General features: G+C 44.0%; 1 protein-coding gene across 2 annotated transcripts in view; it reads left to right on the plus strand.

Annotated features, from left to right (window-relative positions):
• psip1a (PC4 and SFRS1 interacting protein 1a) overlaps window positions 1-6,473 on the plus strand; it is a 78,110-nt gene extending 71,637 nt beyond the window's left edge. Inside the window, exons 13-16 of one of the 2 annotated variants that reach the window (XM_078214159.1) lie at window positions 2,000-2,231; window positions 3,385-3,514; window positions 4,342-4,404; window positions 5,579-6,463. In XM_078214159.1, the coding sequence (XP_078070285.1) occupies window positions 2,000-2,231; window positions 3,385-3,514; window positions 4,342-4,375 (396 nt within the window). In that variant the 3' untranslated portion in view covers window positions 4,376-4,404; window positions 5,579-6,463. Of the gene's footprint in view, window positions 1-1,999; window positions 2,232-3,384; window positions 3,515-4,341; window positions 4,405-5,578 lie in introns of both variants that reach the window. The other variant, XM_078214158.1, reaches the window with a different exon arrangement.
• The last annotated feature ends 8,544 nt before the right edge of the window (window positions 6,474-15,017 follow it).

Raw genomic sequence — 15,017 nt, forward strand, 5'->3', positions numbered from 1 at the left:
ATGTTGTCGCTTTATAGAACCTTAGTTAGGCCGCACTTGGAATATAGTGTTCAATTCTTGGTCGCCACACTACCAGAAGGATGTGGAGGCTTTGGAGAGGGTACAGAAAAGATTTACCAGGATGTTGCCTGGTATGGAGGGCATTAGCTATGAGGAGAGGTTGGAGAAACTTGGTTTGTTCTCACTGGAGCGACGGAGGTTGAGGGGAGACCTGATAGAAGTCTACAAGATTATGAGAGGCAAGAGATGTATGAGGCAAATTTTTTACACAGAGTGGTGGGTGCCTGGAACCAGTTGCCGGGGGAGGTAGTGGAAGCAGATACGGTAGTGACTTTTAAGGTGCGTCTTGACAAGTACATGACTGAGATAGGAATAGAGGGATATGGTCCCCGGAAGCGTAGGGGGTTTTAGTTAAGACGGGCAGCATGGTCAGTGCAGGCTTGGAGGGCCGAAGGGCCTGTTCCTGTGCTGTAATTTTCTTTGTTCTTTGTTCTAAACTCCATCTGCCAACTCTCCGCCCAAGTCTCCAACCGATCTATATCCTGGTGTATCCTCTGACGGCCCTCATCATTATCCGCAAATTCCTTTGTGTTGTCCGCAAACTTACTAGTCAAACCAGTTACATTTTCCTCCAAATCCAGCAAAGTTCCCAGCACTGAGGAACGCCACTTGTCTCAGCCCTCCATGCAGAAACGCACCCTTCCACTACTACCCTCTGTCTTCTATTACTGATGCTACCAAATAAACCTGTTGGACTTTAACCTGGTGTTGTGAGACTTCTTACTGTATTCTATTATCGAGCCAGTTCTGTATCCATCTTGCCAGCTCACCTCTGATCCCGTGCGACTTCACCTTCTGTACCAGTCTGCCATGAGGGACCTTGTCAAAAGCCTTACTGAAGTCCATGTGGACAATATCCACTGCCCTACCCATATCAATCATCTTCGTCACTTCCTCGAAAAACTCAATCAAGTTAGTGAGACACGACCTCCCCTTCACAAAACCATGTTGCCTCTCGCTAAAACATCCACTTATTTCCAAGTGGGCGTAAATTCTGTCCCAACGAATCCTCTCCAATAATTTCCCTACAACTGACGTAAGACTCACCGGCCTGTAATTACCTGGATTATCTTAAACAAAGGAACAACATTGGTTATTCTCCAATCCTCTGGTATCTCCCCTGCATGTGGAGATGCCGGCGTTGGACTAGGGTAAGCACAGTAAGAAGTCTCACAACACCAGGTTAAAGACCAACAGGTTTATTTGGCAGCACAAGCTTTTGGAGTCTCACTCCTTCATCATGTGAGTGAGGACTTGTGTTCACAAACTCAATTTACAAGATAATGACATTATCTTGATGACATTACAAGATAATTACATTGAGTTTGTCTGTATATGCCCTGTTTGTGAACACAAGTCCTCACCTGATGAAGGAACGAGTCTCCGAAAGCTTGTGCTGCCAAATAAACCTGTTGGACTTTAACCTGGTGTTGTGAGACTTCTTACTGTACCTCCCCTGTAGCCAGTGTGTCATAGCAGTATGCCTTGCATTGGTGCTGGAGTTGTGAATGACATGTTATTGTAAAGAATGAGCTGTGCTGTGAAGAAGTTATGCTCATCCAATCCATTGATGTACATGGTTATAATTTTGCTCTCAGGCCTTCCAGAAGTATTCAAACACTGGGACAGACTCAGGTTTTGTGCAGCAGATAACTTTAAACTGAACAAAAGCACTGCTTAGAAGTCTGTAGTGCAGTAGCATTTGGGCTGATTTTACAGAAATTATATTGGGATGTTTTGCCACAAGAATTGCCTATCCTTGGCCTTGCAGCTGAAGCAAAGAATACTGGTATTTGATGCTGTATAGTTTCTTGAGCTGTAGGATTTATATCCTCAGTGTCTGTGTGCTGGGAAAACCCAAGTCTTAATTAGATGGTTCAACATTAATTTTCTATCAGTAATATGGGATTATGTTTATATTGGTTTTCCTTTGTGACAGATGCGAAACTACAAAGCCAGTCAAGATATCATGTTCAAGGCAGATATGATCTACAACAAATTCAAATCCATGTTCTTGGTTGGTGAAGGTGATTCTGTGATTGCGCAAGTACTGAATAAATCACTCGCTGACCAGCGGCAGCATGAGGAAGCAATCAAGGCACGAGAGCAAGAGAAGAAGAGTGATCAACTGGAAGCTAGCAAAGTTGAAAACACAGAAGAACAATTGACTGGTAAAGTTCATCCCTCTTCTTCCAGCCCTTGCCTCCTTTTGAATTAACTGAACACATTGGGTTCTGTTCAGTTCTCTATTCTTGAATACGGTGGGTGAAAATTAGCTAGTCTCCTGTGATTTGTGACTCGAGGCAACACATTTTTTTCAACTGCTGTTTGTCCAGAGCAAGATATTTGACTCTCATCAGAGCATCCTGTCACCTTATGATCCAGCAGATCATGCACAGTTCTCCACAGTTGATGTCTTTTCTGAGTATCAAAAGATATTTTTGCATGGACAGGTAGTTTGCCTGATGCACCCCATCAGGAGAACCAGTGGGCTGGCCTTAAGTGTTCCCTACCATTTCAACTTGTCCAGATTGGGTAGCCCGGTCAGGTTGGGTAGCCCAACCAGGATTAGCAGTTTAACTCTTCCAATGCCATAGGAGCTTTGCTACCTGTCAAAAAACTGTCCCTGAGGAAGAACCTTCAAGGATTCTTAATGTTTAAGAGCAGTAGGCTTTGTCCACCTTCCATTATATTCACATCTCATTATTATGTTTGTTTAGCTGGTAGGGGAGAGGAGACTGGAGGGAGAAGGAAGTAAAGCTTTGAACTCAAAACATGGCATATCTATCTCAAGCCTCCAGAGTGTTTTCTAATACTTAATGTTGGAGAAATTTTTGACCTGTTTAGAAGCCAGCAGCTTCTCCTGGATTCTTAACTACAAAATGCAGATGTAGAAGCTTTTATGTGTCCTGATGCTGAACATGCTAAAGCTGGTCTGCAGTAGGTGGGATGGTGATCAGGCAAGGCTCTTTTTCCTGGTTGGTATCCAGAGACTGATTTTTATGTGGACGTTTGAGTGTGGACAAGTTGAGGCCCAGTTGTGAAGTATCCTGCAGTTACACAATTGACACTTGATGCCTTTATTCACATGTAACAAATGAAAAGAGACTAGGTACCTCCAGGAGAGGATAGAAAATTGGTGCAGATCTCTTTTGTACAGCTGGAGTTTATTGCAATATGGAATTTGAGTGAAATTTTCAATGTTTTCTTCTGTGCTAAGATCTTTGGAACTGCTAGTGATGTGGTGTATCATGTGTCATACTCAGCTCTTGTTAAGGAATACATGTAATCTAGTTAATTGATCTCTTTCCTACTTGCTGTTAGCTACTAAAACGGTGAATGGCGAAGTTATATCACAGGATGGAGAGAAAGGCCAATCCTTGAAACGAACAGAGAACAAATCTGGAGATGAAAAGAAGAATAAATCGGACACTGTGCAGCTGCCACAAAACAGGTCGGTGCATTGAAGTGAAGTCTAAAGCTTTGTGGAGAATACAATCCATTATGAGGACCTGGATCTGAAGAGATCTCTAACAATTTTGATGTGTTAGTTACTTTACCACGTTTTGTAGGTATGGTCCAAGCTGGCAAGCAGGTAGGATGGTAAAGTCCAAAAGGTGCCATTAATTGGTTAGGTTGTAATGGAGAGATTATGCTAAGATGCAGTCAGCGGCATTTTGGTGCTGAGCAGCGTTAGGTACAGCTCAAGGCTCCTGGCACTCCTTAGTTTCGTACCAACAGAATTACCTTCACTGCAAAGAATTACCAGGAGATATACAAGAGGGCTTTCATCATGAAGTTCTTATTCAACACAGACATCACATTAGCTGGCACAAAGTACACAATTTCAGTATTGACTAAGGGGGCTTGCTGCAAACGTTAAATAAATTTCCCAATTCTGATGCTCATATTTCAACTGCTGCTGCTCCTCCAAAGGAGCTGAGCCCTCCCCCTCCTCCTGTTGGTTGTGTGTTCATTGTGGCTTCTGGTGGATGGCTGTGGATTAACTAACTGCTGCTCCAGCTCTGTTTATTTCAATCTAATACTGTTAACTTATATTTATATAGTAACTTTAATGTAATAGATTGACAACAAGCCAAAGCAGGGTTGAGGAAAAGCTTGGTCAAAGTGGTAGGTTTTAACAAATGTTTCAAAGGAAGAGAGGGTTAAGAAGTTTGTAAGTAAAGCGATTATATCTTAACTTGTGTTATTTTTAATAAAATCAGAACAATGGTATTACTGTGACTTTTCCTAATTTATAAAAACATTTTGACTCTTTAGTAACATGCCACAGAAATTGCATAGACAATCTTAACAATCTGGATTTGAGCCTAAATCACATGGGTAACTTTGCTTTCTTATGCACCTTTAACATCTAATGAGGTATGATTGATGAAAAATAGTAGAGCTTATTTTTATGAAGAATATTACGCCTTTGTAATCTGCAGCTTGTTAAATTCTCAAAGTTAACTCTATCTAATTTATACTTAGTGGCATGCAATAACATGGCTGTCCTTTGCGGCTTCATGCAACTTCTTAAGTCTTAAGCATTGAATTATATTTGGCCTCTTTGAATGCGTAAGAACTAGTTTGGAAATTTTACTCTCTGGAAATGCATCCTGAGCGCTCTTTATTGTAGATAATTACAAATATTTTCATTTTTATGCTTTTGCACTGCACTACTTCCCCCAGTATCTTATCTCCTCTCCAGAAAACTGTAATATGATTCTGTGCTGTTTCCCAAAACCCCAGCCAAATTGGTTATTTTCCTTCTCATTCTCCTTCTGAGACTGTCAGAGGACTGGCTGTTGTAAACTGCTGCAATTCATTGGACTAAACTATGGGTCACTTCAAAATATAAGGAATGTAACAGCTGGGCCAGATCCTATCACTGCTGGAAATTTGCTAATCAATGGATGGGAGAAAGTAATTACTGTACAGCAGTAGAGAATGGGAACTCACTTTCTTCTGTAACCCAGGAATGTTGTTGAGGTAGGGTGATTCAGCACAGAGGATCCAAACTGTCATAGAAACCCTACAGTACAGAAAGAGGCCATTCGGCCCATCGAGTCTGCACCGATCACAATCCCACCCAGGCCCTACCCTCACATCCCTACATATTTACCCACTAATTCCTCTAACCTACGCATCTCAGGACACTTTAAGGGGCAATTTTTAGCATGGCCAATTAACCTAACCCGCACATCTTTGGACTGTGGGAGGAAACCGGAGGAAATCCACGCAGACACGAGGAGAATGTGCAAACTCCACACAGACAGTGACCCAAGCCGGGAATCGAACCGAGGTCCCTGGAGCTGTGAAGCAGCAGTGCTCACCACTGTGCTACCGTGCCGCCCATGCTGTCCTTTGTGTTCAGTGCCATTTTAATTGATGTCTTCACTAATTTAGCTAATGGAGGTGAGGAAAATAACAATCATGCCTTTTTAAGTCTGCAATGAATTGTATTTTAATCAAATAAAATGCGTCCATGTAACTCAGTTCTTTCTCTTGATTTCAGTGAATCCGATGCATCCCAGTTGGCGAAACAACCATCAGCCAATACCGAGACTGGTCAGATGGAGAAAGGATTGGCTGCTGAAAGCTGAACAGCTCCAACCTGCATATTATCACCAAATTTAAAATGTAGCTCCTAGCACAAGTGTTGTCGGGGAGAGGGGGGTTTAGTGCTTTTGTTTCCCTATTTTGTAACTTCTGATTTGTAGACAACTTGCTACTTGACATTTGATATCATAAAACCTCCCAGAAAAACAGCATAGTAACAAATAAGCACATAATAGTGTTTCACCACATAGAACTGCCAAAGCCTAGGTGTACATTTTTAATTTGGTTTCTTTTCCTGCCTTTTTTCAAAATGTTTTATATAATGACTGGAGGGTGATGGGTTTTCCCTTGTTTTTGGAATGTGTATAGTAATTCAGTGGCGTTTTTATGTTGATATGGTGTACCATTTTATTTTGTATTAACCTGTTATGAGGCCAAATCTGCTTTAACGCCAAATAATGAAAACTAGTTTTTGTTCCTGCACGTTGAATTGCAGGTAGTATCATTAAGAAACCTCCATGTATTTGTTTTTATTAGGTCTTTTTTACCCTATGCTTTGTTCTAGTAAATTTCATTAAGTTTTTGCATAACAGCATTTTTGTTCTTTTTTATAGCATCCTGTAATGGTTCTACATGAAGATGTTATTGAATGGTTATCGTAAACTAAGAGCTCCAAATTGCTGCTTATTTTTTTATACTAATGTCTTTGTAATAGTGAATGCTTCCACTTCAGATAAGCCACAGAAGCGTTTCTGATGTGTTGCATTTTGCTTTGTCTGTCGTGAAAGGGCTTAGGCCTTAACTTTGCTGTAAATTTGCACCAAAATAAATGTTGGTTTGTTAACACTGTGATCGATCCTTTTATTTTGCTTTTTAAAAAAAAAAATTAAGATGACAAAAATAATTGATGAGGGAAGGGCTGTGGATGTAGTTTATATGGACTTTAGTAAGGCGTCTTGCATGTTCCCACGTAGCAGACAGGTACAAAAACTAAAATCAGGTGGGATTCGGGGTGGGCTGGCTAGATGGATAGTGCCGAGGATTGTCAGAGGATACAACAGGACATAGATAGATTGGAGACTTGGACGTAGAAATGGCAGATGGCGTTTAACCCGGACAAATACGACGTGATGCATTTTGGAGGATCAAATTTAGGTGTGAACCTAAACATACAGAGGGATCTGGATGGGCAGGTCCACAATTCCCTAAAAGTGGCAACACAGGTGGCCAAGGTGATTTAAGAAGACATATGGCATGCTTGCCTTCATTGGCTGGAGCATTGAGTATAAGAGTTGGGAAATCGTGTTGCAGCTATATAAAACCTTGGTTAGGCCGCATTTGGAGTATTGTGTGCGGTTCTGGTCACCACATTACCAGAAGGACATGGAAGCTTTGGAGAGAGTGCAAAGAAGGTACTCCAGGATAATGCCTGGTCTCGAGGGTGTTGACTATGAGGAGAGGTTGAATAAACTAGGATTGTTTTCACTGGGAATCCAGAGGCTGAAGGGGAAACCTGATAGAGGTCTACAAAACTATGAGAGGCATAGACAGGGTGGATAGAGGCTCTTTCCTAGACAAAGTGTCAATTACAAAATTGCACACAATACTCCAAATGCTGCCTAAGCAATGTTCTATATAGCTGCAACATGATTTCCCAACTCTTATACTCAATGCCCCGGCTGATGAAGGCAAGCATGACATATGCCTTCTTAATCACCTTGGACCCACAAAGATCTGTGTCTGAACTATTTGATTCCTTTCCACTACATGGTGCAAGTTAGCTAGTTGTGAATGAAGGTATAGGAGAGAGCATAGTGGTAATGTCACTGGACTAATAATCTGGAGGCCTAGGCTAATGTCATGGGAACATGGGTTCAAATCCACCACAGCAGTTGAAACTATCATCAATTGCCATTAAAAAGCCATCTGGATTACTTATATGGTTTAGGAAAGAAAATCTGGCAAGACTGCAGACTCTGCTGTACCAACCACTTCAGAAAAGTCAAAACAATATATACCTGCGCCAGATGGACTGGAACAGTTCAAGAAGGTGACTTGCCACTGCCAGCTCAAGGACAGATGGGGATGGGTGACAGACAGATGCTGGCCTTGCCAGCAATGACCTCAGAGGGTGAGGTGACCATGAACTTTCATTGGATTATGCTTGCGAAAGTATTGCAGTGATTGCTGCAAAACCCACAAAAAACAGACAACATTAGGCCTGAAATCCTACACAAGTGCAGTTTTATATTGAGACAGCCCAACCTGTGTCCTGAAAAAACACTGATCAGTACCTGTACTCGAGCACTAAACAGAACTCGAACAAAGAAACTTACAGCACAGGAACAGGCCCTTCGGCCCGCCAAGCCTGCACCGAGCATGCTGCCCGACTTAACTAAAACCCCCTACTCTTCCGGGGACCATATCCCTCTATTCCCATCCCAATCATGTACTTGCCAAGACGCCCCTTAAACACCACTACCATATCCGCTTCCACTACCTCCCCCGGCAACGAGTTCCAGGCACCCACCACTCTGTGTAAAAAATCTGCCTCGTACATCTCCTTTAAACCTTGCCCCTCGCACCTTAAATCTATGCCCCCTAGTAATTGACTCTTCCACCCTGGGAAAAAGCTTCTGACTATGAATGGATGGGACCTGTACAATAAGAACGGGTTACACCTGAACTGGAGGGGCACCAATATCCTGGCTGGGAGGTTTGCTAGTGTGGTTCGGGTGGGTTTAAACTAATGTGGCGGGGGGTGGGGATCAGAACAATAGGTCAGCAAGCGTATAGACTGGAGACGAGCATGGGGCCAAGACAAGGCTACCTAAGAGGAAGAGCAATCTGGAGGAGGATGAACTCAGTGGGCCTGGAGGTCTGGAGTGCATCTGCTTCAATGCAAGGAGCGTAACGGGCAAGACAGATGAACTTAGAGCCTTAATGCATGCGCGGAACCTGGATGTGGTTGCAATGACAGAGACTTGGTTAAAAGAAGGACAGGACTGGCAGCTGAATATTCCGGGGTATAAGTGTTTTAGGCGAGATAGAGGAGGGGCTAGAAGAGGTGGGGGAGTAGCAATACTGGTTAGGGAGCATATTACAACGGTACAGAGGATGGACAATTTGGAAGGATCATGTAACGAGACACTGGGTAGAGCTCAGAAACAGGAAGGGCGCAGTCACTATGCTGTGGGTATACTACAGGCCTCCTAACAGCCCACGAGAAGTTGAAGAATGGATATGTAAGGAGATTCTGGACAGGTGTAGAAAAAATAGGTTGTTGTAGTGGGAGACTTTAATTTCCCTCATATAGACTGGAAATCCCTTAGGGCTGGGGGTCCGGACGGGGAGGAATTTGTACAGTGTGTCCAGGAAGGTTCTTTGGAACAATATGTTGATAGTCCAACGAGAGAGGGGGCAATACTGGACCTAGTACTGGGGAATGAGCCCGGTCAGGTCATCAAAGTTTCAGTGGGGGAACATGTGGCGAACAGTGACCACAATTCTGTAAACTTTCGGATAGTCATGGAAAAGGATGAGTGTTGTCCTATGGGTAAGGTGCTGAATTGTGGGAAGGCTAACTACAGCCAGATTAGGCAGGATTCGGTGGCTGTTGATTGGAAGAGGCTGTTCGAGAGTAAATCCACATCTGGCATGTGGGAGTCTTTTAAGGAACAGTTGTTAGGAGTGCAGGACAGGCATGTGCCTGTAAAAAGGAAGGACAGGAAAGGTAGGATTTGAGAGCCGTGGATAACCAGGGAAATTGTGGGTCTAATCAAAAAGAAAAAAGAGGCATACATAAGGTCCAGGCAGCTAAAAACAGATGAAGCACTGGAGGAATACAGAGAAAGTAGAAAAGAACTCAATCAGGGAGTTAGAAGGGCAAAAAGGGGTCACAAAATGTCCTTGGTAGACAGGATTAAGGCATTTTATACATATGTTCGGAACAAGAGGGTTGTCAGAGAAAGAGTTGGACCTCTCAAGAACAAAGGAGGGGAATTATGCTAAGAACCCAAGGAAGTAGGTGAGATCCTAAATGAATACTTTGCATCAGTATTCACAAAGGAGAGGGACACGTTGATTGGTAGTGATTCAGAGGGATGTGTAGACCCACCCGTTAGAACAAATCGCAATTACAAAGGAGGAAGTGTTAGGTGTTTTAGGAAGCATTAAGGTAGACAAATCCCCAGGGCCAGATGGCATCTGTCCTAGATTACTGAGAGAGACAAGAGATGAAATTGCTGGGCCTCTAACAGAAATCTTTGTTTCTTCATTGGACACAGGTGAGGTCCCAGAGGACCCTTAAGAAGGGTAGCAAGGATAACCCGGATAATTATAGGCCAGTGAGCTTGACGTCCGTGGTAGGGAAATTGTTGGAGAAGATTCTTAGAGATAGGATCTATACACATTTAGAACTGAATAGTCTCATTAGCGATAGACAACATGGTTTTGTACAAGGGAGGTCATGCCTCACAAATTTGGTTGAGTTTTTTGAGGAGGTGACAAAAATAATTGACAAGGGAAGGGCCGTGGATGTTGTCTACATGGATTTTAGTAAAGCATTTGACAAGGTCCCTCACGGCAGGCTGGTGCAAAAGGTTAAATCTCACGGGATCAAAGGTGAACTAGCCAGATGGGTACAGAACTGGCTTGGCCATAGAAGGCAGAGTGTAGCAGTGGAGGGGTCTTTTTCTGATTGGAGGTCTGTGACTAATGGTGTTCCGCAGGGCTCTGTACTGGGACCTCTGCTGTTTGTGATATATATATAAATGATTTGGTGGAAGATGTAGCTGGTCTGATTAGTAAGTTTGCGGACGACACAAAGATTGCTGGAGTTGCGGATAGTGATGAACATTATCAGAGAATACAGCAGGATATAGATAGGCTGGAAAATTGGGTGGAGAAATGGCAGATGGAATTTAATCCAGATAAAAGCGAAGTGATGCATTTTGGTAGATCTAATGCGGGGGGAGCTATACAATAAATGGCAGAACCATCAGGAGTATAAACACACAGGGATCTGGGTGTGCAAGTCCACAGATCCTTAAAGGTGGCAGCACTGGTGGAAAAGGTGGTGAAGAAGGCATATGGCATGCTTGCCTTTATTGGACGGGGCATAGAGTATAAAAGTTGGCATATGATGTTGCAGTTATATAGAACGTTGGTTAGGCCACATCTGGAATACTGCGTCCAGTTCTGGTCACCACACTACCAGAAGGATGTTGAGGCTTTCGAGAGAGTGCAGAAAAGGTTTACCAGGATGTTGCCTGGTATGGAGAGTATTAGCTATGAGGTGAGATTGAGTAAACTAGGGTTGTTCTCCCTGGAAAGACGGAGGTTGAGGGGCGACCTAATAGAAGTTTATAAAATTATGAAGGGCATAGATAGGGTGAACAGTTGGAAGCTTTTTCCCAGGTCAGAAATGACAAACACAAGGGTTCACAGGTTCAAGGTAAGGGGGGCAAGGTTCAATACAGATATGCGGGGGACGTATTTTACACAGAGGGTGGTGGGGGCCTGGAATGCACTACCAAGCAAGGTGGTTGAGGCAGACATGCTAGAATCATTTAAGACTTATCTAGATAGCCACATGAACAGACTGGGAATAGAGGGATACAAACGGATGGTCTAGTTAGGAACACATGATCGGTGCAGGCTTAGGGGGCCGAAGGGCCTGTTCCTGTGCTGTAATGTTCTTTGTTCTTTGACTATCCACTCTGTCCATGCCTCTCGTAATCTTGTAGACTTCTATCAGGTCTCCCCTCAACCTCCATTGCTTCAGTGAGAACAAACCAAGTTTCTCCAACCTCTCCTCATAGCTAATGCCCTCCATACCAGGCAACATCCTGGTAAATCTTTTCTGTACCCTCTCCAAAGCCTCCACATCCTTCTGGTAGTGTGGCGACCAGAATTGAACACTATATTCCAAGTGCGGCCTAACTAAGGTTCTATAAAGCTGCAACGGGAACTAGTTCAAGGGAAAACTCTGCTGAGGTTTGTCTTTTAACAAAAAGTCATAAAGTACTCAACCTAGAATTCATAGAAACCCTACAGTACAGAAAGAGGCCATTCGGCCCATCGAGTCTGCACCGACCACAATCCCACCCAGGCCCTATCCCTATATCCCTACATATTTTACCCACTAATCCCTCTACCCTACCCATCTCAGGACACTAAGGGGCAATTTTGTAGCATGGCCAATCAACCTAACCTGCACATCTTTGGACTGTGGGAGGAAACCGGAGGACCCGGAGGAAACCCACGCAGACACGAGGAGAATGTGCAAACTCCACACAGTGGAGTTTGTCTATGTTCATGATCATAGAATATATTTATGCTGCTTAGTTGTTAGCAATTTGATGAAATGAAACAAAAATGATGGCAAGTAGGTGAGGGCCATATCCTTGGGGCATTTTGAAATAGAGTTCTGTGGGAGCCTGTACTTTTCAGACCAATTAATCAAATGAGTTAAACCAAGACAGGTAAATGGATTTTAACCATGAGCAAAAGTATGTTGGAAATGCCCCTCTGTACCACAGAGCAAGTATAGAATATTAGGATAAGACATGTTATTGGCAAAATGGTGTAGGAAGGAGGATTTTAGATTCCTGGGACATTGGGACTAATTTTGAGGCAGGAGGGACCTGTTCAAGCTAGGACCAATGTGCTGGTGTAAATGATAACTTGTGCTGTGGGAGAAGGTTTAAACTAGTTTGGCAGAGTTCGGATACCAGGATGAAATATTGGAGGATAAACAAGTTGCAAGGATTGGGTGAAACAAATAGCATGAGAGTAAAGAATAGTTCAGAAATGATGGATCAAACAGTGCAAATGCAAGACACTGGAAGTGTGAATACATGTGTGGTAAATGAGACTAGTAAGTGCAGGCACAAGTCACCACATAGGATTGTGATTATCATGGCAATAAAATACCTGGCTCAAAATAGGATTGGGAATTTAATATTCCATGCTGCAAGAAGAGGTGGGGTGCTGGTAGTATTGAAATTAAAAGAAACTTATTTTGGTACTACAGAAACGAATTGCATTGTTGGAAAGACATTTGATGGAATATTGTTATGAATGGCCCATTAGTCATAAAATGACTTTTTTGAGACTAATCACAATCATTCAACACTTCTCAAACATACAAAGATTGGAGGTGGAGTGGACAGTGAGGAAGGTTTTCAAAGCTTGCAGAGGGATTTGGACCAACTAGAAAAATGGGCTGAAAAATGGCAAATGGAATTTAACGCAGACAAGTGTGAGATATTGCACTTTGGAATGACAAACCAAAGTAGAACGTACAGGGTAAATGGTAGGACTCTGAAGAGTGCAGTTGAACAGAGGGATCTGGGAATACAGGTACAGAATTCCCTAAAAGTGACGTCACAGGTGGATAGGGTTGTAAAGAGTGCCTTTGGTACTTTATAAATCGGAGTATCGAGTATAAAAGTTGGAGTGTTATGGTAAGGTTATATAAGGCATTGGTGAGGCCGAATTTGGAGTATTGTGTACAGTTTTGGTCACCCAGTTACAGGAAGGATGCAAATAAGGTTGAAAGAGTGCAGAGAAGGTTCACAAGGATGTTGCTGGGACTTGAGAAGCTGAGTTACAGAGAGAGATTGAATAGGTTGGGACTTTATTCCCTGGAGCGTAGAAGAATGAGGGGAGATTTGATAGAGGTGTATAAGATTTTGATGGGTATAGATAGAGTGAATGCAAGCAGGCTTTTTCCACTGAGGTTAGGGGAGAAACAAACCAGAGGGCATGGGTTAAGGGTGAAAGGAGAAAAGTTTAAAGGGAATATTAGGGGCGAGCTGCATACAGAGGACCGTGTCCTCACGCGGAGAGTGGTAGGAGTGTGGAATGAGCTGCCGGATAAAGTGGGTAAATGCTTTTAACATTTAAGAAAAACTTGGACGGGTTCATGGATGGAGGGATATGCTGACGCACCATCAATTTACGAGGACTCCAGCGAGTGAGTGAAAATAACAGGCTTTTAATCGCAAAGAACTGGAACACACCCTTGTAGCTAACCTGGCCCAGACTGAGGCAGGGGGAAGGAACCGTCACCTTTATACCTCGTTCAGGTGGAAAGGGAGGAGTCTCGGGTCAGGTGCAGCAGGGGTGTGTCCAGGTATACAACATGTAATTACATTGGGTCACCACATTGACCCCCTCTTTAAAAAAAGAGTCCGGCGGGGGTGAGATGGGTGGAACAATATATACAGAGGCACTAAGATATATGTACAAGAGTCACGAAGCTGAAGTAAGACGTCGACCCCTCACAGGTTCAGCCTGTCGGGCAGTTTGATCCGTCGCTGCGACCGCCATAGTACTGGTTGAGGTGTTGTTTCAGATGGCAGGGTGGAACCGCTCGAGTCCGCCGTCGTCCCTTCTGGTCGGGTCCTATGTGGTGACTCCGGGGGCTCAGGCGAGCTGCATACAGGGGACAAAGAAGTAAGTGGACCTGGTGCTATCTGAACAACAGAGGGGTCTAGGGATGTGGGATGGGAGGTCATAGTGGGCTCTGGGGCACCCGCAGGTGCCAGGTCCCGGATAGAGACCGTGTCCTCCCGCCCGTCGGGGTACGCCACATAGGCATATTGGGGGTTGGCGTGGAGGAGCTGGACCTTTTCGACCAGGGGGTCCGACTTATGGGGCCGCACATGCCTCCGGAGCAGAACGGGGCCTGGGTACGTCAGCCACGACGGTAGTGAGATTCCCGAGGAGGACTTCCTAGGGAAAGCAAACATCCGCTCATGGGGGGTGGCATTGGTAGCCGTACACAGGAGTGACCTAATTGAGTGCAGTGCATCAGGGAGGACTTCTTGCCAGCGGGTGACTGGAAGGCCTTTAGACCGTAGCGCTAGTAAAACTGCCTTCCAGGCTGTCGCATTCTCCTTCTCTACCTGTCCGTTTCCCCTGGGGTTATAGCTGGTAGTCCTACTCGAGGCTATGCCTTTAGAGAGCAGGTACTGACGCAGCTCATCACTCATGAAGGAGGATCCCTGGTCGCTATGGATGTAGCTAGGGAAACCAAACAGGGTGAAGAGGCCATGCAGGGCCCTGACGACCGTGGCTGAAGTCATATCCGAGCAGGGAATGGCAAAAAGGAATCGGGAGTACTCATCTATAACGTTGAGGAAATGGATGTTGCGGTCAGAAGAAACGTACATTGTATGAAATGTACAGGCAGCAAGGAACAGATCAGATGCTCGAGGAGTATAAAAAGTGCAAGAAGCTACTTAAGAGGGAAATCAGGAGGGCTAAAAGAAGACATGAGGTTGCTTTGGCAGACAGAGTGAAGGAAAATCCAAAGAGCTTCTATAGGTATGTTAGGAGCAAAAAGATAGTGAGGGATAAAATTGGTCCTCTTGAAGACCAGAGTG

This window comes from Mustelus asterias, chromosome 6 (genome assembly GCF_964213995.1).
Source record: "Mustelus asterias chromosome 6, sMusAst1.hap1.1, whole genome shotgun sequence".
Classification (NCBI taxonomy): domain Eukaryota; kingdom Metazoa; phylum Chordata; class Chondrichthyes; order Carcharhiniformes; family Triakidae; genus Mustelus; species Mustelus asterias.